At 45.0% G+C, this 25,683-nt stretch overlaps 1 protein-coding gene and 1 pseudogene across 4 annotated transcripts in view; one reads left to right on the top strand and one right to left on the bottom strand.

The window, feature by feature from the left end:
* Nucleotides 1-3,252: 3,252 nt before the first annotated feature.
* KCNMB4 (potassium calcium-activated channel subfamily M regulatory beta subunit 4) overlaps nt 3,253-25,683 on the top strand; it is a 35,788-nt gene continuing 13,357 nt past the window's right edge. For all 4 annotated transcript variants that reach the window (XM_067563932.1, XM_067563935.1, XM_067563933.1 and 1 more), the window contains exons 1-2: nt 3,253-4,226; nt 22,083-22,210. In XM_067563932.1, coding sequence (XP_067420033.1) covers nt 3,891-4,226; nt 22,083-22,210 — 464 coding nt within the window. In that variant the 5' untranslated portion in view covers nt 3,253-3,890. The remainder of the gene's footprint in view (nt 4,227-22,082; nt 22,211-25,683) is intronic.
* LOC137163624 (16 kDa beta-galactoside-binding lectin pseudogene) lies at nt 17,048-17,455 on the bottom strand (annotated as a pseudogene).

Here is a 25,683-nt window from a genome sequence, read left to right as displayed (position 1 = left end):
CACAGCATCACTGACTCTATAAGCAGACTGTATAAGCAGAGCTGGATCTTCAGTGGGGTTGGACCCATCTAGGGCAGGCTGCTTTTGTGTGTGACCATAACATACCACAAAGCAACATTAATCAGAAACACTAGATCTGACTGCACTTAGAATGAAATTTGCATATGTACCCCATAACTATTCTTTTTGATGGTCTGCATGCACCCATAACCACCCAGAAAACAATTTACCAAGCAGTCACTTAAGATACTGAGCAAGGAAGGAACAGTGTGTGACACTGGCAGACCAGGTGCCAGCTTTTGCCAAAGCTCCTAGGCCTCACTGAATGCTGACAAAGGCATAGCTGGAAACCACCCTGGCTTATCTATGTGTTAGCATTGATAAAATAGGTATTAGATTTATAGACGTGTTTGGAGTGTGTGTGTGACTTGCTGCATGCATTAATCTCACTTGCAGTATCTGTATCACGTTATAAGGTAATATTTAAGTGTTTTGCTCTGTAATTATGAAAGTGTTTGCTATGAAACTGGAAACCCTCACAGTCAGGAGAGAAGCATTACCAAGTGTGAAATACTAGTTTACCACAAGAGGTGTCTGCCCAACAAAAGAAGCTCTGTAGCCACCAGATGAACCATTGTGGAACATCAGTGGACAACAGACTTGGTTGATTGCTCACCACACACTCACAAAAAGGGGATGTGCACAAACCCTGGTCCCATCACAGTATGACTGGGCCAACGGAATAAAAATCCCTGTCCTGAATAAATTGTTATCCCTTTGCTGACTGGATTTCAGGGAGAGGGCAAGGCTTCTAAGCATAAGCAAGGGATCCCTTGCTTTAGCTTGGATTAGAGTCATACAGAGCTTCCCCATTACAGCAGCTTCTGTTACATTTTAAAACCGAAGACTAACTCATGTATGTGTATGTTTATCTGTTTTTACCTTGTAAATAACTCCCATTTATTTTTCCTAGTTAATAAACCTTTAGTTTGTTTGTTATAGGGTTGGCTACAAGCATTGTCTTTGGTTAGATCTAGCGTGCCCTGACCTGGAGTAAATGACTGGTCATTTGAGACTGGGAGTAACCTAAATATTGTTGTGATGTTTGGTGTAAGGGACCTTCTAGCACAAAGGCAGGCTTGCCTGGATGGCAAGATAGACTAGAGTGCCCAAGGGGACTGTCTATAACTCCATGTTAAGGCTGTTTTAGAGCTTGAGGAGTTCACACTGGATACTTGGTTGGTGAAATCTAAGTATAAAATAAACAATTAATTTGGGGTTTGTGCCCTGCTTCTTGAAAGTCTGCCCTGAGGTTTGCACTCACATTTGTGAGCAACTCCAGACAGCTTGACACAGAGAATGTTGTTTAGAGGGTGAATGTTTGCTGTTTTGCTGGCAATACTGTAGGAATCAATAGGTGAGAGTTTGACATGCAAAAATAAATTGCTTTTTTAATCCCACTTCTGTTTATAGCCAGTCATATGCATCCTGTTGCTAAAACACTCTGTAGCAGGACTTGGTTTTCCCAGTCTTTGTTTGGTGGGCCTTGCTGCTAATGGGTTTATTTCATGGTTGTCCTTGACTTACCAGGCTTCTGGACTGCCACTTTTTTTTGGCAGGGTGCAACATATGTTTAACTCCGGTTGCTAGGCTTTCCTGTACAGTACATGCTGGACTAGAACAGACTTGCAAATAGAAATGTTTCTCCTGATGACTTCACATTGACTAAGCAACATCTATTTTTTTTAAACTTAATTGAATAAGACTGCTTTTACAATCCCTTTCTGCTGCAGAGGACATAATTAATCTCACAAATAGGAGTAAAGCAGAAGTGTGGTTACTGGGAAACAGTAACTGCTACTTCTAACAGTTACATCAGGCAATCTGCTCTGCAGTGGAGTTGCTGTGTGCGACAGGAGGTGGACAGCATGACTACATTTATACATTCAAAAATTTTCTAAATTGTAGTTTTATTGTTCCTGGAATTGGGCTCCCAGGAAAAGCTTTTAATTTTCGCAGCTCCGTGGGGGTTGTTAAAAAATCAAGCCACCGATCATGTGGCTGTTTGAGAGGGGGGAGAAAAACCCGGCTTAGTGGAAGTGCTCTCCAGGTTAAGTGTAGGTAAGGTTAAGGACAGTGGACACAGCCCCAATTGTGTGTGTATTTCTCCTACTCCTTCTTAACCTGTGTAAGAACAGGGCAGCGGGCTGGACTGGCTCTGCCTAACAATCCAGCAAGGAGTGAGCAGGAAGTTCTTCTCCATAAGCGCTATGCACTTAACCCTATTATTGAGAGCTGCGCTGCATGCTAGCGGTCTCTTTTCAGGTTGGGGCCTGGAACAAGGCGGATAGTGTGTGTGTGTGTGTGTGTGTGTGTGCGCGCGCGCGCATGCCTGCGCATGGGTAGGGGGTGCTGAGAGCCATTAAACCAAACTGTAAACTCTGTATATGATGGAAACCTCTTCAAGCCAGGGGGTGCTCCTGAACCCCAGCACTGCCCCCTCCCCCAAACTACTTTGCGAAAAGTCGAAGGGCTTTTTCCAAATATGCACTGTGGGAGTGGTAGAGGGGGGAAGGAGGCTCAGGCTGTTTATCGGTTTGCTTTATGGCGTCGTGTTGCTGGCGAGCTGTGGGGGCAGACCTCCTTGTGCCAGGGGAAGATGTTGGGAATGCAAAGCAGCGATTAGCTGGCAATAGTGGGGCTGCGTGCTGGAAAGCTCGGAGCCAGGAAAACAAGTCTGGCCCAAAGCGCTGGGGCCTGCAGGGTGCCTGGCCATGCACAGACGAGGCGGCAGCAGGAGTGACTTGTCCAAGGTGGACTGAGCTGGAGGCTCAGGGCAAACTGCAGCCGCGGCGCCGTGCAACCGATTACTTCTCCCCCCCCCCCGGCTAGGCTGCAACCGTCGAGGGTCCCAGCGCCCCCTGTTCGCAGCTGGGAACGGCGGGGCAGGGCCCCTGGCTCGCTGCGCGCCCGGCACCTCAGCAGGGAGCCCCAGCAAATCCACGGGGTGGGGCGCGCGCCGCCGCCGCAGCCCTGGCTGTGAAGCAAGCAGCCCCGGGGCGTAGGGCTCAGCACACGTGGGGATGGCGGGGCTCCGCGCGCGCCGGAGCCAGCCCTGCAGCCCGGCCCAGAGAAGTCCTGAAAGAAAAGTGTCTGCGTCAGCTCCCGCCGCGCCGCCCCCTCCTCGGGTGCCTGCGAGCCGCGCGGCGCTGCCGAGCCGTCTCAGATCCCCTCCCCCCGGGGGGGGGGGGGGGCTGGCGTTTCCTCCTCCACCCCCCAGCTCAGGATCTCCCTTCCCAGGCATTAATCCGGAGCAGTAATCAGGCTCTTTCCGGGACACATCTCCGGCGCAGATAATCCTGGGCCAGACTGTCCCCAGAGGAGATTGCTTTGGGGGGCGGGAGGACTAGATCCGCCGGCTGCCGCGGATCAGCGGAGTCAGGGCTTAGCGGGCAAGTCTCCCTCCCAGCCATGAGGGGCCGGGGGAGCGGCGAGCTCGCTGCTGCTAAGCCGCTTAGCCCCCGGCATATGTTGTCCGGCTCCCAGCCAGCTCCGATCCTCGGCGGAGGGAGAGGCCGGGAGCCCCGGCGAACGGGAAACACCTCTTGCTCGGGGGGAAGAGGAGGGGGCTTGCACTGGTGACTGGCACCCTCCGCCAGCCTTGCCCAAGGTGTGTGTGTGTGGAAGTGAAGAGTTGCACGGCGGCGTCTCGCCTCAGCAGCGGCAGAGCCCTGGACCCCCGCCGGCGAGGAGCTTTGCAGCTGGAGTGGAGGAAGTTTGTCTCCTATCGCCCCCTTCGTCTTGCTCTCGCACCCTCTCCCCCGGCTCGTGCTGCCAGGCGGGTCCGCCCTGGGGCAGCGCTTGCCGCCCGGCGGCCTAGAGGGGGCGAGATGGCGAAGATCAGGGTCTCTTACGAGTACACCGAAGCCGAAGACAAAAGCATCCGGCTCGGCTTGTTCCTGATCGTCTCCGGCATCGTGTCGCTCTTCATCCTGGGCTTCTGCTGGCTCAGCCCCGCGTTGCAGGATTTGCAAGGCAAAGCGGCCAACTGCACGGTGCTGTCGGTGCAGCAGATCGGGGAGCGGTTCGAATGCACCTTCACCTGCGGCGCCGATTGCAAGGGCACCTCGCTGTACCCCTGCCTCCAGATCTACGTCAACAACTCGGAGTCCAACGCCAGGGCGCTGCTGCACCAGGACGAGCACCAGCTCCTCACCAACCCGAAGGTAAACTGGGGCCGGGAAGAGCAAGGGCGGGGCAGGGGGAGGCCCAGGGGCCCCGGGAAGGGCGGAATTCAAGCGGAGAAGCCCGGCCGTGCTTCGCGGTTTGTCTCAGAATCGCGGGGATCGGGGCCCCTCTGAGTGCGGGGCGGGGGGGCTCCTGACTGTGGCTCTGAATAGCTAAACCAGATCAGCCTCTCGCGCCTTCCTTCCCGGCCCCGGTTTGCTCCGGCTGGGCCGCCTGTTGCTCAGTAACTAGGCGAGCGAGGCAGTGCAGCCTGCGGCGCCTCGCCTCGCCTCTCCTCCCCGCCCCGCTTCGCGCCCGCCTCCCTCCCGCAGCACGGCGAAGTTTCCGCTCCAGGGTTAACTTCTTTGGCGGAGAGCCTCGTCTCTGGCGGCTGCTCTGCCCCGCTGCCGGCGCGGTGGGAGCGATGGGGGCCGGTCCCCCTCCCCGGGGAAAGGGACTGTCTCTTAATGCCCGCCGGCGAAGAGCCAATGGTGGGACCTGCAGCCGCGGAATCCAGGCGGGGCTGCGGAGAAAACAAGCCCGGGTCTCCTGAGCCTGACACCCGATGCCCCAGGACCGCCGCCCGCCCGGGGGGTAACCCCAGTGCCAACGGACGGCGACCTGCCCGCGGGGCCCCGCTGCTCGGAGAGAGGCGGGCTGAGCGGGGAGACGGATCACAACAGACTCGCACGCGAGCCGTGCCCTGATCAGTCAGCGGCGTGTGCCTTTCCTTCGCTCTTACTACAGGGAGTGAGCCTTACATCCCAGCTTCTTCCTTCCAACCCGGCTGCTCCCTGGTGACCCCTGCCATGAAATCCGCCTTCCCGGGAAACGAATGTAACCTCACGGATCCAGCGATGTGACTCCACTGAGGGAGAGCCGGCAGGAAAAGCAGTCAAATGCCCGGCTTCAACAAGTAGCAAAGAAACCAGAAAAATGCTGTGGCAGGCCGCAGTCTTCAAGGCGCTGACTTGAAGTGGTTTCCATCATATGCAGGGTTTGCAATTTGGAAGATTCCGCCTTTGCACCCCCTTCTTTAAACCAACCAAACAAAACCACTTTCTCCCTGGATCTGAGGCCTGTTTCTATGGCTGTGTTTGTAAAACATGATCCCTGCCCTCCAAGTTTGCTGCAAGTGCAGCCTTGGATAGCAGAGTTGTTGAACACTTCTCTCTAAGTGGACACACAGTTAATATAAGCAAGTGAAGGTATTTATGCTATGAGAATTACTATCCCCTTTTTATATTTAAGCGCTACAAAAGCAAACCTCATCTTTATGCTTTTGCTTTAAAGAGTCTGTCTCTTACATTTGGCTCAGACTTGAAAATTCCTGATTTAGATGTTCGCAGGCCACTATGTGGTGTGATTCATAGCTGTGTGTCAAAGCAGCAAGTCTCCAACCCATTGTTGTGTGTAAGAATGCCATTGTGGGTGCCAAATGTGATCAAGGGGGATAAACCTACAGGCATATAGAAATGGGTAAGCAACACTGAGTATGGAATCCTGGAAGTTAAATTAAAAATGTAGAACACCTAGAAGAGAAACGAAGGTGGCGCATGAAGAGTTAACGAGATGTCAAGGCAAGTACACAAGGGAGAGAGTGAATGAAGTGTGCCTACTCCACTCCTTGAAAGTCTGTTCTGTGTCAGTTACAAAAAAGAAGTTTCACTTCAGCGCTAACAAAAGAGTTTTGGATACCGGATTCCGCTGTATATCAAGGGAGACCTGAGGAATCTTGAAGAAAATCTGGAAAATGTCACACCCATGAGCATGAAATTTGGGAACTCTGTTGATATTCGTTTCATGTTTCACTTCGTAATGTGGCTTAATTCAGAGTTTTGTAATATGTGCAAGCTGTGATGCTTTTGGCAGTGAGCCTGTTTGTCTCATGGTATCTCTTGGAGCAGAGACAAGAAATCATGCTGGACTACTCTTCTTAAACCATGGTCAAGAGATTAGAATGTCTGACACATTCCACAGAGGAAATCTACTTAGTGTGTTCAAGAATTTTTCAGACAAGGAAAGCTGCAACAGATTTGAAATTTCTGGAAACACCATTGATGGACTAAAGGGAAAGTAATGTAGCATACCAAAAATTCCTTTATGGTAAGTATCTCATTTTCTCAGTACTAAATAAGTTGCTGACAGAAGCTTTGCTGAACTAACCTGAATGAAAGATACAAGAAATTATACAGAGAAGATTCCGGAGACTAAAGACCTGCCAGCTTTACTACACTTGTACTGCACTGGCAGTATTCTGGGAGCTCCATTTAGGGATACAAACTTACAATTTGAGTTAAGTGAACATTAATAGAATTCAAGTTTGTTCTGCAATAATGGTCTCTGCATCGGCTGGGAAAACTCACTGAAGCCACAATATTCATTCTGAAGTGGTTACGCACCATAATTTGGCAAAAGTGTGTGTTTTCCTGACATTGCTATTGAAGCAGGTGTGTGTTTTGAGGAAGGAAGATTTAAAATTTCGAAGGCAACTGCTTGGATTCTTTCTTCTTCTGGATGGATTCCAGGATGGTAGGTGGCATGGTAGGTGTCAGCACTGCTGGATCAGTGCAGCTAATCAGAAAATAGGAAATTAACAAAAACACAGTTTTCCTGCACATCTAATACTTTTTTAGTGGCAAATGGTTTTTAGGCAATTTTTGCTTGTATGTTCATAAACAACTTGGGCTCTTAAGTCAAATTTGAACAAAAATTATTATAAAATTGAGCTTTTGTTATGCCTAGCACCCCCCTTATCTATTGTTGTTGCTCGTTTTTTACAATAGTGCAAGGTACTTTACAGAACTGAATAATTAGGATCTATATCTCAAGGAACCTATGGTCTTAGTTAGGACACTGGAAAATGGTTTTTAAGCCAGCATTCCTCTGCACTGTTTGCATTCTAAATATTGCAGCACAGAAAACTTCAAAGTGACACTGATTTGAATAAAAACTTAATTGACGTTTCATAGTTCATTCTTTTAGATTTAGTAAACTAAGATGTTGAGATACTGTTTAGGTAAAATGGGGATGGAAATTTGTTTGAAATGTGCTTTTGAACTTTGGCAGTGACCTTTTAATTTTTTGTAGCCTTTAAAAATTACTTTCTCATGAATAAGTCAACTTTCCAGCACTCTGATTGACTGGAAGAAATTTTGTTTAGTGTAATGTATATTCACAAAAGGGAGAATGTGCCTGAAAATCTGAGAGAATTAATTTGTGAAAAGAATGAGAAATTAAAGTGCAGAAAATGTATAAGGGCTTCAGTATAACTTTTGATATGGCTCAGCACAAAAGATGATCACAGTCCGTATGGTACAATGGTGAACTACGTCAGTGGGTGCAGAGCTTGAGAAATACTGACTTGTTGGGTAGCCTTGGAAAGTCACGTATCTTCTTGGTCTTTCTCTATTTAATAATGGGAACAATAATAATTGGCTCACAGGAGTGTTGTGAAGGTTAGTTAATGGTCATTCAGAGCTTTCAAGATAAAAGACCTGAGTATTTTTTAATCATCCTAAGACAATGATGGAGTGAAGTAACTTGGAGGAAGGCAATATCTCTCAAACGCTGCATCCACTGAAGTACAGCAATGAAGTACCACATCTACTGTGATCCTAGTTTACTCTTTTGTGCTGGTTCTCCCTTTTGTGAATATACATTATACTGAACAAAATTGCTTCCAGCCAATCAGAGTTCTGGAAATTTGACATTCATTAAAAATGTGGGTTTTTTTTTTTTTTTAAAGGCTATGAAATATTAAAGGAGAAAGATGGGAAGGGAGCAGCAGTCAGTCCTAATACCAGGGAAAGCAGGGCAGTAAAATCTAATAGGAAATGGATGAAGGAGTAGGCAAAGTAAGTGGGTCATTGCTATGGGCTTGATTCTGTATCCATTGAAATCAATGCTAACGTTCCCATTGACACCCTATATAGACTATATCAGTGTTTCTCAACCTTTTAAGAAGCAAGTACCCCCTAACTTCTGAAAATTTTAGTAAGTACCCCAACACGCAATTTTCCATGGGATTTTATATCTACAGACTAATGTGAGCCATATGCTGGAAGAAGGGCTGAGTATATGTCAGATCCAGTGTGGGTAGGGTTACCACCTTTACACCAGGGGTGCGCAGCTCAAGTATGTACCTGGGACTGCCAAAGCTAGAAGGCCAATGCTGGGGACTATAAAGTGCTGTGCCAAATTTTTTGCCATAGATTTGAGAGGAGGAAGGAGTGAGAGAGAGACAGGAAAAGAGAGCAACTGATAAAATCTGAGGTTGTCATAGAGCAGTGAAATTGACAAGTTTTCTGAGCACTGGGCTTTGAGCCAGGGATGTGGGCAAGTTGGAGGCAGCTGCTGCCTGGCTGCCAGCTGGGTGACTGCCACCCAATCCGAGCTGGGGCAGAGGAGGCTCAAGCCGGCTGGGACCCAGGGATGTGGGCAGGTGCTGGCCCATCTTCAAGGCTGTCCCTCGGCTTGGAGCTGGGATGCGGGTGGCTGCCACCCAGCTGCGAGCCCAGCTCACACGATGCAGGAGGCTGCCATTGGGCTCCCACCTGGGAGCTGGAACCAGGAAGGAATCGGGGGGCTGATGCCCGCCTCCCCCAAAAGCCAGTGACTGCCGCCTGCCTCCCAGCTGGGACCGGCAAGGAAGCGGGTGACTGCAGCCCGGCTTCCCAGGACTGTGGCAGCTGCTGCCCGCCTCCCAGCTGGGAGCTGTGACTGGGTGGGTAGTGGGCTGCTGCCGCCTGGCTTCTCCAGAAGCTGGGGGGCTGCTGCCGCCAGGGCGGGAAGTGGCTTCCCCAGAAGTTGGCAGCTGCCGCCCGCCTCCCCTTCACTCTATTTTTCCTCGGGTACCCCCTGCCTGTGTCTCATGTACCCCCAGGGGTATGCATACCACAGGTTGAGAAACTATGGGCTATATCATGGAATGAGATGTTAAACCATAAGCTTCTTACAGCCCCACCAGGCTGGTTTATAGACTGACACGTTTTGTTTAGAGTAGACATTGCTGAGAGTCATTTGGCAAGGAACAAAGATGTACAACCTGGACTCCAGCTGTTCCAATCACCCTGCTTTACTAGGGTGCCCTTTTCAGCAGTGACAGTGGTCAGTAGAGCTGTGTGAATATCGGATTTTTTTTTTTTTTTTGGTTCACTGGCAATTCTGAAAAATAAAAATATTAGTTTCCAGCCAAACTGAAAACAGTTTTTTTTCCTCCAAAATTTGTGGTGAATCATAAATTTGAAAAAAAATTAGTTTGGGTTGAACAAAATGTTCTGTTTAGCTTTTCAACAATATTTAATGTTTTTAATGTTTAAAAAACTAAACAATTTCTAGACAAAAATATTTTGGAATCATAAAACGAAAAACATTTCATTTTGAAATGAAATTTTTATTGTTGTAGGGCCGCCCCTCCAAAACAATGCCGCAAAATCAACATGAATTTGTGAAATGTGTGAATGCCACCAAATTTGCATTTTCATTCCCCACCCCCAAGTTTAGGTTGAAAAATTTCACCCAGCTCTAGCTGTCAGTAACATACTTAGCAAAAGAAGGTCTGAGGAAGAGCCGCTCAGTTGTATTATACTGCAGAGCACTGACTTTGCTCAAGTGTTCACAGAGGCAGCATTTTCCAGGCCCCTTGAGATGCTTTTTGGATATTGCCAATTATATGGGCAAACTTTTTGGCATGAGGGCCACATCTAGGTATAGAAATTGTATGGTGGGCAATTAATGCTCCGGGAGCGGCTCCAGTCAGGACGCCACTGGGCCCACATAGTGGGGGAGGGGGTGAGGGCCGAGGCTGGGAGGAGGGAGTGGCCGCCGCCCAGCCACACAGCTTTTTCCGCAGTCTTTCCACGGACCACCTGAATGGAGCTCACAGACCACTGGTTGAGCTGGAGGGCCTGATGAAAAGCTCAGATGGGCCGTATGCAGTCCGTGGGCCGTAGTTTGCCCACCCCTGATATAGGCAGTCCCCAAAAGGGAAAAAAGGCTTGATCCAAAGCCCCAACAATCAGAGGCTGTTTTCATATTACAGCCACAGGTGAGATCAGCAGAGGCATTCCAACTGCAGCTCATTATAAATGATAGGAAGCTGCCTACAGGGTATTCATTTCCTTCACTTCTTCCCCCACTTAGTCTGCCAATGCACAGATTTGTTAACCTTCTGTAAGACCCTCTTTTTCCTCTGCTCTCCAAGGCTGTTAAGAAGGGAGTTGGTGATTTTTAATTTATGGATCTGGGCAGGCAGAACATTGTATTGGCACCTAGAAGTGTAGTTTAGAAACTTGAAGAAACAAATAAATATACATATTGCTGTTACATGTTTTTGACTAATATTGTCATCAGTTTTCTTTAATAATTTTATTATAAATTTGGCTTCCTTACTCTCTTATTGTAGACCTCTGATGATTGAATCTAATTTATTAGCTGAGACTGAGTAGAGAGAATATATTTGTTGACATAAGTAAATCCTCTAGTAATTTTATTAAACTAAACTTAAGGCACAGAAGGAAATGCTCTTCGAGTATATTACCTACTTTTAGAAAGCTATGTCAAAAACCAAAACAAACAAACAAAAACTTGAGATTTTGTTTGGCATAATAGTTTACTTTAAAAGTAATGACATATATGGTTTGTGTCCTTAGCAGTTTTTTTTTATTAAGTTTAATGTCTTTGCCTTGGTGCAATAGTGTTCCTTATATTTGTGTCATCAAGTCTCCTAGGCTTTTAAAAGCTTCCAAATTTTACATTAATATAGAATAGCCATATTAACAGATTATAAATCTGGTTAGGTTTAATGATTTTAGTCAAGGGTATATTTATGAATGAACAACCAGACAGCTTTGTTAACCCCATGTGTTTTTATCAGTGTTGCGGCTTTCAGCAGTATATGTCTCCTTACATTAATGTCATTAGACACCCAGTATGTTAATCGACTGAGTACACTCTTATTAAACATAGGAAAAATCTGAACAACTTGTTTTTAATGGTCTTAAAGCTTATTAAAAGGCCATTTATTTCCCATACCCTGTTTTAATTATTCACTAAGTTGTCTTTACCTTATGTGTGAAAAATGTATGCGTTGGTCTCATTACAAATGTCCTACACAACAAAACTGAATTAGTTGCAACCTAGCTCTTCCAAAAACATTATTGGGGTGTAACTGTAAAAGTATTTTCTAAATTATATTGTTTAACATTCTGATTTAGATTCATAACTGCAGTTATTTATGCTGCCATGCTAGCAAAAACTGTATGTTTTGAACAGATATCTCCTGAAATTTTCTTCCACTAGTATGTAATAAAGTAAAAGTTGTATCGCAGAGGAATAATCATACAATTGCACAATCCTAGATTCATTTTGATTCTTAAAAGATTAGGCAGCTAGGTCAGAGTAAATCCAAAAATATGAATGTAAAATACTGTGTAGGATTACAGCAATTTAAACGTTTGTTTGCAGTTTGCCTGATATGTGGATGGTGCATTTTGTAGATTAAATTAATTAAAATAAATTATTGTAAACTTTCTTTAGTTGCACCGGTAGCAGCAACCATCTTCATACCAAAGATTAACAGTTTGGGGAATTGGAGACCTTTCATGTAAAGTACAAATACAAACAATATCAAGTACCGTTCTATACCATTAACCAAGCAGAATGGATTAACCATGAAGCCAGTTTCCAATACCTATTATTCTGCTAATAATCCCAAACACTGAATTTATTGCTAATACATATAGAACAGAGTGCCAAAATATATATTTACCTGTGTAAATTTACCATGGAATATATCAGCTAGAAGCTAAAGAGATGCCATCTGCCTCACTTGTTTGTTTAGAATCAGTTATTTTCTCTTCATGCCTGCAACTGAGCATGGTGCAAAAAATAACTTGTCTGATTTATGCTTATTTTAGAAAAGACCTATGGGAATGAATACATGTGTGTATCTATAGCTATATATAAAAATATAGTGTGCGTGTGTGTGTGTGTGTGTATAATTGGCTAGATTCTTCCAGGCCATGAAGATGGGGGTGCCGTGAGTGGCTGGGAAGAAGGAAAGAAGTAAGTAGCATGCCTTGCCCAAATAATGGCTGGACAGAACTGCTCAAGAGAGCTCAAAGGATGGCTTGCTAGTTATTCTTTCCTGGTGTACAATGTTCCAAAAGGGTGAAGGGTTAGCTTTAGCTATGACTCATATACCAGGCGTGGGGGGGAGGGGGGATGGAGTATGCTGCACCACTTAAATATCGGGCTATACCAAATCACACCACTATCTAGGACATAGTATGTATCATATCACATACAAAAAACTGCATTGAAAACATTAAGGTTGCAAAGGTCAAGCACTCCAAAATTAGGAAATGCTAGAATGAAGGTTGCCTGTGCAACCCTAACTGGGCTCCTGTCTGTGTATGCATTATGGTGGAGTCTGTAATTACGTGATCATGCACTGTTTGTTTCACACAGGGCCCCTGCCTCAGTCAGCGGACAGGATGGACCATGCTCAGAGAATGAAGCAGCTGCTTTGTTTTTGTTTTCCTTTATATTCATTATGCAGTGTGTGGCCCTATGTCATACTTAATGGACACATCCAAATTCTGCATGGGATACCTAATTATTAATTTCCTCCTGGCCTTTTTGATAGTGCGTTATCACCACAGTAGCTGAACCTCAAGAGACATTAATGAATTTGTCTTCTCCAGATTCTTGTGAAGTACGTAGGGTTTTTACAGATGAGTAACTGAGGCACAGTGAGATTAAGGTCAAACCTTGCAATAGTCTCCATTCATTTTAGAGTTCCAGAGGGGTAGCTGTGTTAGTCTGTGTACAGCAAAAACGACGAGTGTTCTGTGGCACTTTAAAGACCTGCTAAAATTAAATTTGTTAGTCTTTAAAGTGCCACAGAACTCCCGTTATTTTTGCATTAATTTTAGGTGTCTCGGTGATTGCATGCCCAACTGGATACAACTAGGCTTGATGTTTCAGCTTACTTAATAGCGTTACATGTTCAAAGCACTATACGGACATCGGCACAGCCCTGTCCGGCATATAAGTAGCCTATCATCCCAGTCTTTGCAAGCATTCTGTCACAATCTCCCATATCCCCTGACCGTCCAAAACTTCCCCTGCACTTCTGTCTTGAACACTGAAGATATGTCTATGCTGGGGCTGGGAGTGAGCCTTGTAGTCCGGGTAGACAGACTCATGCTAGTGGGGCTTGAGTTAGCATGCTAAAAATAGCAGCATGGACGTTGCAGCTCGAGTGGAGACTTGGGCTAGCCCCGTGAGCTCAGACTCGGGGCCCAGGGTCATCTTGAGAGCCTGAACTACAACATCCACACTGCTGTTTGTAGCGTGCTAGCTCAAACTCCGCTTGTGCGAGTCTGTTTACCTGGCCTAGGAAACTTGCTTCCACCTGTGGTGTAGGACTACCCTGAGCTGCTGTGTGACAATGGGCAAGTCACTTCACCTCTCTGTTCATCCTCTCCGTCTGCCTTGACTATGTAGCGTAAGGATGGTCCAGTGGTCAGCGTGCTGGCCAGGGAGTTTGGAGATGTGAGTTCAATTCCTTGCTCTGTAACAGATTCCCCTGTCTGACCTTGTGTGAGATGCTTAGTTTCTGTGTCTCTATTCCCCATCTGTGAAATGGGATAACCACACTTCCCTATCTCATAGAGGTGCAGAGAGGTTAAATACATTCAGGATTGTGAGGTGCTCAGATACACAGCGCAGGTGATAGAGGTATGTAAAACAGATTTCTGTGGGGATTTGGAATCCGTTTAATTCTTGGGACATTAGTTCTATTTGTGTGTTGTGTTTTTATATAGATTGTACAAGTACCTAGAGTATATTTAAACAAATTAATACTTGCCCACTATCTAGCAGTGGTTCCCAACCCTTTTGGCTTGCAGGCCACAAATATCATTTTTACAACCCTGGAGGGCCACCAGTCTGTCAGCTCATACAAAATGTATTGACGTACACACTATGAAGGACTACAAATCACTACATATTTAAAGTGACATTTTGATGCTACTGTGCTCATTTTTACATTCACTACTTTACACCTACAAATTACTCGCAGTATGTCACAGACTCTCAGACGAAGCACTAGTGTAGATCAGTGATTGTCACTACACACTGAAGCACTTGGCCTGGCAGCTAAGTCACAGTGGGTGGCCTGTTAAGTGCAGGCCAAACCGGAAGGCACTGATTTTTAGAGTCCTGCCCCTCCTCCAGCATGGTGTGTCCTGGCCTCACCGCCAGCAGCCCCGTCCCTTCACTGCAGCCAGACAGAAGGAGGGACTTCAGTGAGGAGCCTGCCTCCTTGCTGATCTCCCATTCCCCTGGCTGCAGCAGAAAAACTGCATGTGTCCTGTAGCCCCGTGGGTCCCTAGGCCGTGGCTTCTTTCTGCAGCCAGGGGGAAGGGAGATCAGTGCTCCCCTCCCTCTGGCTCCAGCAGGGACCCCAGCGCCTAGAGACCCAGGCAGGACACATTGCTGTGCTCCCTGCTACAGCCAGGGGGAGGGGAGCGCTCATCTCCTATGCCTTTGGGTGCAGCAAGGAATCTGCACTGGTCTTGTAGTCCTGCAGCAACGCACTTGGCCTGGGTCCTTAGGCAGCAGCTCCCTTCTGCAGCCAGTGGGAGGGGAGCGGTGGGCCACTTCGAAAGATCCTCCAGGCCACTTTTGGTCCCTGGGCCAGGAGTTGGGAACCTAGCTTCTAGACAGGGGGACTGAAGAGAAAAGCAAAGTGACTTGCCTAAGTCTACGCAGTGAATTGGTGGCAAAGCCAGGGACTCCTGCTTCCCAGGCGTGAGCTCATTCATCTCAACCTCTGCCTTACAGCTGGAGGCATAGAGCAGTCCCAGCTCCCACTGAGTTCAGTTGCTGTTATGAATGATTGGCACTTACGTAAACCAGAGCTTAGGGGTGTCAAGTTAGGCACCCAGAAAATTAGGAATACACAATTAGTGACCAACTATAAACATGTTGGTGTATTGACTTGCCCAGCATCACACAAGAACGCTGTGGTGAGGCTGGGGTAGACCCCATTCTCTTGGGTGGCCTTGAGGTGTCTTACCCAGGTGAATACCCTTTCTCTTCTTGCTGTCCCCTCCCTCCCTCACCTCACACCTTCCAACTTCTGCAGCACATGAGGCAGGGATCCTACAGACAACATCCCCCTTTACTGCATAACCCTGATTCATTCTGCAACCACTGGCCATCCTGTACTGAATGAGGCAGGGGTCCTGTGGAAAAACTAGTATGTGGCCATTCGCTTAGCTTGTTTCATAATGCAGACACCCAAGGAAGCAGAATTGTTCATGGTTTCTAAATGAGATTTGGGCTAACGCTACTAGAGACAGAGACCAGTGTCTCATTGTGTAGATCTGGGGAGTCTCATTTCCCTTCCACCACACTGGTTCACTTCACACTCTATATTCATTCACCCTTCACTCCTTGCTGTCTTGCATTGTCACCATTGTCCTTCAGGCTGGAGAGAACTCCCGTCTGAGCCTTTCAATTCTGCTCCTTGTTTCATCATAGCAGAGTGCCTAGTGAGTATTAGCTCTTTTCAGGGATGGAGTAAGTTGCTCCCAGAGTCCATATCCTAGGATGCATGAGACCCACACCAGCATCTGAACCTGCATTTGGGCCTCCCACATGACCTTGGGCTGATCAAAATTCACTGATCAAAATACCAGTTCAGAGAACCATCATTTTATTAAGACTGTTGAAGAGAGGCTCAAATGGGAGCGTATCTATAGTCATGTGCCAGTTAGGAGCATTAGTATACCTCTATGTACTCCATGCTTTTATAGCTGTTCCTTTACACTTTTATTGAATTGGATCCTGAGTCATCTATCCAAACAAAAGTATGGAACAAGGGAGGAATTTCATTAGCTGATGCTGTGTAACTGAGACCATATTTGCAGTGCATAGTTTTATAGGTGCTATAATACATTGTAGGGCATGTAATTATGGAGTCGTGCACAAAGTGAACTTCCAAAAAACTTTCCACTTCATTATTTTCATACTCATTTCATAGTGTAACATTTACCCTTCAACTCCATCACAACTCAGATAGGACTTAAGTTAAGGAAGATGGGGTGGAAAACTTCCACCAAAAATGGGCATCACTGCTTGTGTAATAATAATAATATTACACAAGCCACAAATTATCATAAGGCATACCTTATGATACACCTTACTGCTTTCTGACTAAAAGTATGTTTGATTTCATGCAGTACGTGGTGGGGGAGAAGGAATTTTGCGGTTCTCTCTATGGGCAGTTCTCTAACAGCAAAGCATGTTGATCATTCCAAATTAATCAACCCACTGGGGTACTCAAGTGAGTAAAAGCTGCAGATCAGGACTGACCTTTATCTCAATGCCATCCATGCTTTCAGAGGATGTGTGGGGATCAAAGCATAATGATAGTTTTCGGACCCAAAACATAAAGGCCTGATAATTCTTTTGGTGGCACACACAACTTCCACTGGTTTATGTGGAGGCTGTTAGCAATTGATGGGATCATCAGGGTCCTTGATTTTAGTTTAAACACATGCTAATATTAGTAGAAACTAAAGAATTTACACTGAATCTCTTTTTTTCTGGTTACAAGTTACCGAAGCACTGAAAAATATTCTATTTGGGGAAGGCTTATTGGGTCATTATAGCCATGCCTTGGCTGCACCTTGCAGTGTTCCCTTCCTTTCTGATGAGCAATACATTTTTTTTTTTGTTTTGTTGAAGATCAAGTTTAGGTTTATTCCATTGAGCAGAGAGGCAGAGGGAATAGGACTAGCAGTTAGCTAAACTTAATGGCTTTGATGGGAAAGTCCCCTTCCACAGACAGATACTCAATGTTCTCCAGGCCCAGCCGATTGGGGAATGTGATCTCCTTGTCACCAGCCAGTGTCACTGTCAGCTCTGTTGTGCCAAAGGAGATACAGATCTCAATCTTGTCACCCTGCTGGAAGGGGAAGTCGGTCTCCCTCTCCTCTGTACCCCACATCCCATCTTCCATGGAGTTGCACACTAGGACGTTCACATCCCATGGCTGTTGAAGCGTGGATTGAAGTGCAGAACCAGGTTGCTGCAGTCCTTCCCCACATTCACTGCAAACCTCTTGGCTTCTGGCAAGATCTTCTCCTTCACTTTTGTTGCACTCTCCATCCTGGACATTCAAGTGAGTAGCATCCAGCCCATGCTCCATGCTGCTGACTGACGCCACAAAACAGCTTGATTTCCAGTTAAGCAATACTGCTGGGAAGGTACAGAAGTACTTACGAAGCTGCATAGTACTGTCGAACCATTACAGCACATGTTATAAACTACTCAGTGATGGTGAGCCTTTTGTCTCAGGAGACATGCAGTAATGGCCACAATTCGCTGTCTGTAATATTCCAGTGCTATTATAAAATGGAATATCCTAGCAAGGTAATTAAGAAGGGAAGGAAATGTTCTCTGGCTAGTCTTCACTGAAACACAATTATCATCATGACCCCAGCTATTTAAAACACAATGCTTTCTTCTGAAAAGAGTAGCAGTAACTGTGATCAAATAATGGCTCATGCAGACATCCAATCAAAGCTTAGAGGAAATGATGTAATGCAGGAATGCTGCAATGCAGGAGACTTCCTTCTCTTATTGGGCATCTTTTGTTTGACATTTAAAAAACTTCAAATAAAAACCATTTTTGCATAAATGATGGGCCCAGTCCTGCTCCCCTTGAAGCTGGAAAGAGTTGCCATTGTCTTCAATGAGAGCAGCAGGCCCATTTTTCTGGGCTGTTTTGAATGTGAGGTCCTGAGCACTCCACTTCCACTGGAAGCTGAGAAGCAGTGTGGTCTAGTGGACAGGACTAAGCAGACATGAGTTCCATTGTCAGCTCTGCCACTGATGTGCTGTGTGACCTTGGGCAAATCACTTTACTTCGCCATGCCTCTAATTTCCTTACCACCTTTGTTCGGCTTGTCTGTTACTTTTTTTGGGCACAGGCTGTCTCCTACAATGCATTTGAACTTTATCTAGCACAGTGATGCCCGTTTTTGATTGGGGCCTGTTGGCCCTTCAGATAATTAGTAATGCACCAAGAGTTGCTAGGTAGGACAAACATTTCTCACTAATGCTATTCTAAACACTAGCAGGCACCAAAGGCGTAGCCAGAACTGATTTTGTGGCAGGGCCTGTGGTTGACACAGGTGGGCACAAGCCTTGTGTCACAAGTGAAACAGAGGCTGATAAAAACGCAGGATGAATTGCTTACAATTTGATTGGATGGGTCTACTTTCAAAGTGGGTGAGCCACGGCAGGCACTAGGAGGGAAGCTTCTCAACTGATTTCTCCCCAGTTCTTGAATTCTATAATACAAAGATGGCTGCAGTTTCTCTGAGGATCCGGCAGCAGGGCTACAAATATTTTACTGACTGTCACGGTTACAGGGTGACCCACGCGTCTGACCTCTTTTATACTCCCGCTCAAATGCACCCCTTTGCAAACAGATTTCTCTACCTTCATCCCTCGCTGGGTGGAACCCTATGGTTTTACCACGCCTAGACTGGGTCTGGGGATGTCGGGTTAACACAGTTGGTAAGGTGGGAGGCTGCAGCCTAAACCAGGTTTGGAACCTTGTAGACCTATTCCTCTGGGACCCCGTAACAGTTGATGAAAGTGACTCAACACCAATTTATTCAGAACAAAGCACTATTTATACATTCACCAAAAGGCATGTCTCTCACACACAACGAAAGGTTAAAACAAAAATGCCAGCCGTATATTTCCCCTTACCTATATCTTCAGATTTGGTAAGCCCCCTCAGCCCAGTTACTGTCCTCTGTGGCTCTGAAGACACAGCCTGCCCTGCTGCAGCGTGGTCTCTCTCTGTCTCCTTGCATTCCTGTCAGCTCTCGCTGATGCCCCTTGGGCAGCTCCCAGCAACTCACTCAACCCTCTTTATTTTTTTAGGCCTGGGATCTAGTATCCCTTTGATCCTGGCTTCAGAAATGGGACGAGTATGACTGGAGCCTGGCTGGGGTATTCCCCATTGTTTCCTCAAGGACCCCTGGTGTTCCCTGGATGTTTTACTTTATCTTTGCCATTGTTTTGTTACCCGTTTGTTTCCCTTGTGACATCCTCCTTTGATTTAACGCCTTGAAGTCAGACAGGATAATACCAACTAGGTGAACTGAGGTGCACATGATAGTCATAAAAATAATACCCATTGCTACCTCATTCTGCACCCTGGCAATTATCATCTTCAGCTTGGAATTATAGTGGTGGTATTGTACAGGTGAGCCGTGTCCACTCAGCCAGACTGAGGAATGAGGGATCTCATGCACAGGATGTGGAATCTTTCCCCAGGACATCCTTGTGGCTCACTTTTCCTGTCAAGCGCTGTGATGTGCCTGTAAATTTCATCCCACAGAAACTGCAGCAGCAGCTCCAGAAGATGACAGGGATGGTCCAGCTGTAAAAGGAGTGATCTCCAAACATCTTCAGCAGAGCTCAAACACGGCAGCAGGCAAAAGACATGACTGCAAAAAATGAGTATAACTTAGCAGGCAGCCCAAGCAGAATCCTCCTCACTCACAGGGCAGGGGGCTATGTTAGTTCCTGGCCCAAAGAGAGTCTCGTAGCTTCAACCAGAGTAAATGCAGCTTGGCATAAAGGTGCAGAAACCTCACGCCCGATAACCCTCATAAATGGAACATCCTGCAGTCCAGCTAACAAGCCCTGACCCTTCCCCCAAGCAAAAAGACCCCTGGTGAATGTTGTCGTCCTAAAGACCATCGCCGAACAAACTCCCAAACTGTATTATTGAATCAAGAAATGTTGTGGGCCCAGAGAACTGGTTTTAACAAACAGCAACAAAAAATCCTGTATTCTGTTTTCTGTTTCAGCATTTGGTATCTGCAGAACAATAGTAATTGTGTTGCTACTGATTTCTAAAAATACAAACCTGGAAAAGCATCTTTGAGTAGGATTCTCTTATCAGCACAAGGATGTAAAGAGCTCTGCATGGCAACAACACTAAATGTGTTGCTGTGAAAATGGGGATGCTTGGTTATAAAAAAGCAAAGATTTAACTTAAAACAAATGAGGGAGAATTCACACTTTGTTCCGGGTTAGAATATGGGAGTTATTAACAATGGTTGTGGATGCTGTCAGAAATAACCAAGTTTTACTGGATCAGACTCATGAATTCCTAAGAACTTGTTTTTAACCTGCAAAAAATTCACAGTTACACTTACCTGGAGATTCGGCGGCAGTTGACGGGAGTTACGCAAACTATGCAGAGTAGCTTGCGCAACTCCTGTCAACTGCTGTGCTTCCCTTCTGTGTGCCATTTTCACTGTACCACTTCGATGGGAACAGCGTTCCTGTCAACGCAGTGCTGCGCTACTTGAGGGGGTGGTTTTATTCAGTCGACTTCCTGATCGATTGAGCGGGTCTATACTGACCGCTCAGTCGATCCAGAAAGATCAACCTGGCGGTGGCGACTTTACCGCCATCAGTATAGACATACCCTGATATAATGGAGATAGGCTTCCAACACTGGACAGCTTGAAGTAGTTCAGTGTTGGAGTGGAGGCATGAGCTCACCAGATGGGATGGTAGAAAAACTCCCACCAGCATCTAATCAAGACCCTTTCCTCACAGCTGTCTTTATCTTCAAAGGGAGGACACACCCTTTCCTATTAGTTGTCGTTTCATGTTACTATGGAGAGACCTGCACTGGGTCTTCCCTGAGTCTCTGGCTCCTGTCTGCTACTCCTTCCTAAGAGAGTGGAAGGCCCTTTTCTGGCTTTCTGTCCATCACGTGGTTCTTCCTAGTCATATGCCCTATGACTGCATCTCCCAGTCCACGCTGTGCTATGTGCATGCGTAAGCAGACACAGTTACAGGAGGGGGAAGTAAATACAAATGGTTCCATTATTACTTATGTTAATGAAACAATGTAACTGTTTGTAGTGCTACCTTCACCTATTGCGTATCACAAACAAAAGGGTAAATTTTCTCTCTTATAGCTGGATGGGAAGTGGGACACTTGGGTTCTGCTCCTCTGTGACTTGCAACAAGTCACTTAAGGCCTGATCCAAAGCCCACTGAAGTCAGTGGAAAGACTCCTATTGACTTCAGTAGACTTTAAATCAGGCATTTGAGCCCCAGTGCAGCAAAGCACTTCAACGTATGCTTAAATACCGTTGACTTTAGTGTGATTTGAGCACTTGCTTAAATGTTTTGCTGAATTGGGATTTTAACCTCCTGTTTCCTGAAAACCTTGTTTCTGTAAACCTGTGATAATACTGGTCTTTTGTATAGCATTTTGAGATCTGTTGCTGAGAATTTGCTATAGTAGCCACGTTGTTGTTGTTAGTAGTAGTAGTAGTATTTATTCTTACTGTTAAATGGAACATGTGATGGTGCACATCATAAATGTTTGCAGTAATTTCTAGTTTTCAAAGTATATCACATGAGTACAGCTAGCTAGAAACTCCTTGAAAATTAATCCTCTTCTTTTAGTCTCTTTTCATTTCAATATACAACATTGGAAGAATGGAGGGGTGTGGGAGAGAGAGAAAGTAGTAGTAAAGCACATAGTAAATCTTTCTTTTGTTACTGTCCATTAAAACATTCATGTCCAATATAAATATTGAGAAATTAATGATCAAGTGATGGTCAGCTAACATTTTGTTCCGTCCTATTTGAAGGCTTGCGTACATTATCAGTATGTGTGTATTTCATCAGTATGTGTGAATTTGGTGAAGAAAATCCAAAGAGAATGATGTCTTGTATTGTTGAGAACAGAAATAATTCAGTTTTGGAACCTGTTTTGACAGTGTTCATACATCCCTCCCTGTGAAAGAGAAAACCAGAAGAATTCTGAAATTGTCACACACTGGCAGGAATACTGGAAAGTGGAAGTTGGTTCACAGCCATTCACGTGTTATTTTAACAAGCATCTAAGGTAAGTCACTATCTACCTTTGCATATCTTGAAACATTTACACATCCTTTCCATCCTGTGCTCTTCATTGGTCTTGTTTGAAGCAAACTATTTGAAGACGTTCTATTTTAATGGTAAAAAATGTGTGAGAGAATTCTCATTGCTGGCGAATAAAGTATTTTTAGTTTTTTGCTGTTGAGTTTTTTTTGTGACATGAAAAGGCAGTTGCCCAAAGTAAAGTTTTGTTACATTGCAAAAAGCTGACTCTGTTTTGCTACCAAAACCTGATAAATTCCTTGCTTGTAACAAATTTGTGTTTCTTCCCCAAAGAGGAAGGAATTCTACTATTTTTCATGGTGAGGAATTGTGTTCATGGAGGAAATGGGCAATGCTTTGCCTTAGATCAATGTATATTCACAAAACTATCACTTTTCATTCATTCATACTTAAAAAATGGAAAGTTGTGGCTTCAGGCAACCCTACTTAGGGAACTATTTTTCTTTCTGGGGGTCGGTGTAATTCCCATTAGCAATAATTGAACTTATACATGTATCAGGGGACAAATAGCTCTCTGACCTCCTCGTATATTTTCCTTTCCCTGGTACATGAATTGATTTTTGTTGTTCTTCTCTTTTCCTGTTTGTCTATATCTTTCTGGTCATGATGTGACCAGGACTAAATATTATACATCCTTGGTGAGACTGCATCTGCAAAACTGCACCGTTTTATTACCAGAGATGTGCAGCCAGATCGGAGGGAATTCAGGGAAAAGCAACAAAAATGATTATGTATCTGCAGGGATTGGCATAAGAAAAGATTTAAAAAACCAAACCAAATAAACAAAGACCACCCAACCCTAAATCTGAATAGTGTGGTTAAGGCCCTGATCCTGGCAGTGATTAACCCAGGTGTTTGCTACCATTGGCATTGATGGGTTATTCACAGTAGTCAAGTTAAGCATGTGCATAAGTGTTTGCAGGACCCAGGGCCTAAGGGAAGAGGGGGACCTAATTCCATAAATATATGAAGGATGTAAACAGCAAGAAGAAGGATGAATGGATGGATGAAGGCAGGACCTGTGGATTTAATTCATGGTCTGGGAGAGGAGGTGGGGGTCTCAGAAAAGTTGAATCTCTTTCAGGGGAGATGATGTCAAAGAGAGCAAGAGATTGTATTGGCAGAATAGTGACCCGGGGTGGTATTACATTTTTTTATGGGTGCACCTATTGGTTGGATTGGATCTTGGCACCGTTTAGTTTGATTCCAACAGTGCCTGTGATTCCCATCACACTTCTTACCAGATAACAGATGCAGTTAGAATGTACAGAGTGACATTGTTGTCTACATGGCCAAGTTTATCTCTCACTTCCTCCAGAGGGTAACTGCTGCTGGTCAATATCAAAGGCCTTCCAGCTGATTCTCAGAGCTGAAGGCTGACTACAGACTGGAGCCTGCACTGAAGGTAGAGTGCTATGGCACAAACACCATTGTATTGTGCAAGCTCACTGCACTGGCCTTCATTACTTTCAAGATTATTCAGCGCACGGGTGCTGTTTCTTAGGATGGCTGTATTTTATATTCGTGAGCTAAATTTTATTGGCAAATAGCAGGGTTGCATTTTGGTGTTTTGATGTTAAACATTTTTCCTCTTACTGATCACACGGCAGAGACGTTCACAAAAGTAGTTTAGAGATGTTCAGAGTGCAAATAAACACACTAAGACAGCGTTTTCTGACCTGACCGCATCATCTTTTTGTTTAGAGAAAGGAATGAGTTTTGAAAGGTCAGATATGTAGAGAGGGGGAATGCTTGGTTGGGTATATTATTTTCAAGGTTTTATGTAAATTAAATAGGTTGGGAAGCAGAAAAAACACATGAAGAATTAATAAAAAAACAACTTAGTTGTTGCTTTTAAAATGGGAGTGTGCACAATTTTTGTTCATGTTTTTTCCCATGTGTGGAAGAGCTGTTATATGTTGTATCTGCATAACATGTGTAAATGCACAGATATTTGTGGTGTTAGGTGATATAGAAAGCACTTCAAATTTGTTTGTTAGATTCCATACCCCTACCCTTTCAAGTAAGGTGTGAGAACTTGCAGACCCTACCAGAGGTCTTCCCATGGAAACTTGATAAGACTTGACACCTTTATTTGCCTGACACACCCCTTTTAAAAGATCTGGTTTTCTTTATACAGCCTAAAGATGGAAAAAAAGACACAAGCCCATCTTGTGGATTTTTCTTTTTAAATCCTATGTAGATCATCTTTTTAAATGTTGCTAGTGTGTGTGCACACAGATACAGATCTGCGTGACATGGTGGAACATCATCAAGTATTGTAGCAGCAGCAGCACACAGTAGCATTACATTGCAATACCTGAAAATAAATTCAGAGATTTTTTTTTTCTTGTTCAGCAAGCCAATATTGCAAGAAGTCGGACTGCTGCACAAAAATAAGCATTGTCTTGCACATTGCAAGACTGGTAGCAATGCTGGGGTGGGGGTGATCGTACCAAAATAATGACAGATGAAAGAAGAAGATTGTTTATACATCTGAGAATAGGTGCTTAGGAATTTATAAGATGCTCCCCTCTCACAATTTGCTTCATTAACAACGTATGATGTTCACTGACCATGATGTACTTTTCCATTTCAAACAAATAAAAAAGCCAACCACAATAAACCAATGATCTCTATTATTTTTACTGCTATTAACAAGTCCTGAAGGGTGTCTGTCACCTGTCAAAATGTTTTGCAATGACCAGTCCTTGTGCCTGGTCCGGATGGTAACCTGGACCTTTCAGAATTTGGTACCTACTGAGCCAAGGTAGACAACTGGTGAAAGTAGCAAACTGATATGGATGAGTGACACTGATCACGATTTAATCTTGCTAGGATAGCCAGAAGAACAGTCCCACACAAGGAAATAATAGAATAGTGTCTGGGGCTATATGAGCAACTGAAATATCTGTACTATGTGGGTAATTTTACTATCCTACCTAAATATTTAAATATCTGGAAGTAGGAGGGGCAATTTTTTATCATTCTCTTGCTGAGGGGGAATCAGTGAAGGAAGAGACCATCCAGCAAACAAGAGAATGAGCTCTGTATGTGGGCTGCAAACTAAATAGCATGACACAATCAAAATTAACAAGCATCTAATTTCCTCCAACCTGTTTGGTCTTTCTCTGTGCTCCCTCAACCTCCCAGCACCGTGTAAGCATAGCGCTCTTCCTTCTCTTCCCATTATTGTCATTCACACCTTAAGTATGTCTTTTTGCACCCACTGCTACCCCTTCTTGTTTAAGAACAAAAGGAATATTAGAATGGCCATACTGAGTCAGACTAATGGTCCATCTAGCCCGGAATCCTGTCTTCTGACAGTGGCTGGTGCTAGATGTTTCAAATGGAGTGATCCATTCCCTATTATGCTGTCCCAGCTTCTGGCAATCAGAAGTTTAGGGACACCGAGAGCATGGAGTTGTGTCCCTCGCC

Source organism: Emydura macquarii, unplaced genomic scaffold (assembly GCF_026122565.2).
Source record: "Emydura macquarii macquarii isolate MOO-44397 ecotype Brisbane River unplaced genomic scaffold, CSIRO-AGI_Emac_v2 contig_2636, whole genome shotgun sequence".
NCBI lineage: Eukaryota > Metazoa > Chordata > Testudines > Chelidae > Emydura > Emydura macquarii.
Note: the sequence above shows the minus strand (reverse complement) of the source record. Positions and strands in the feature narration are given on the sequence as shown.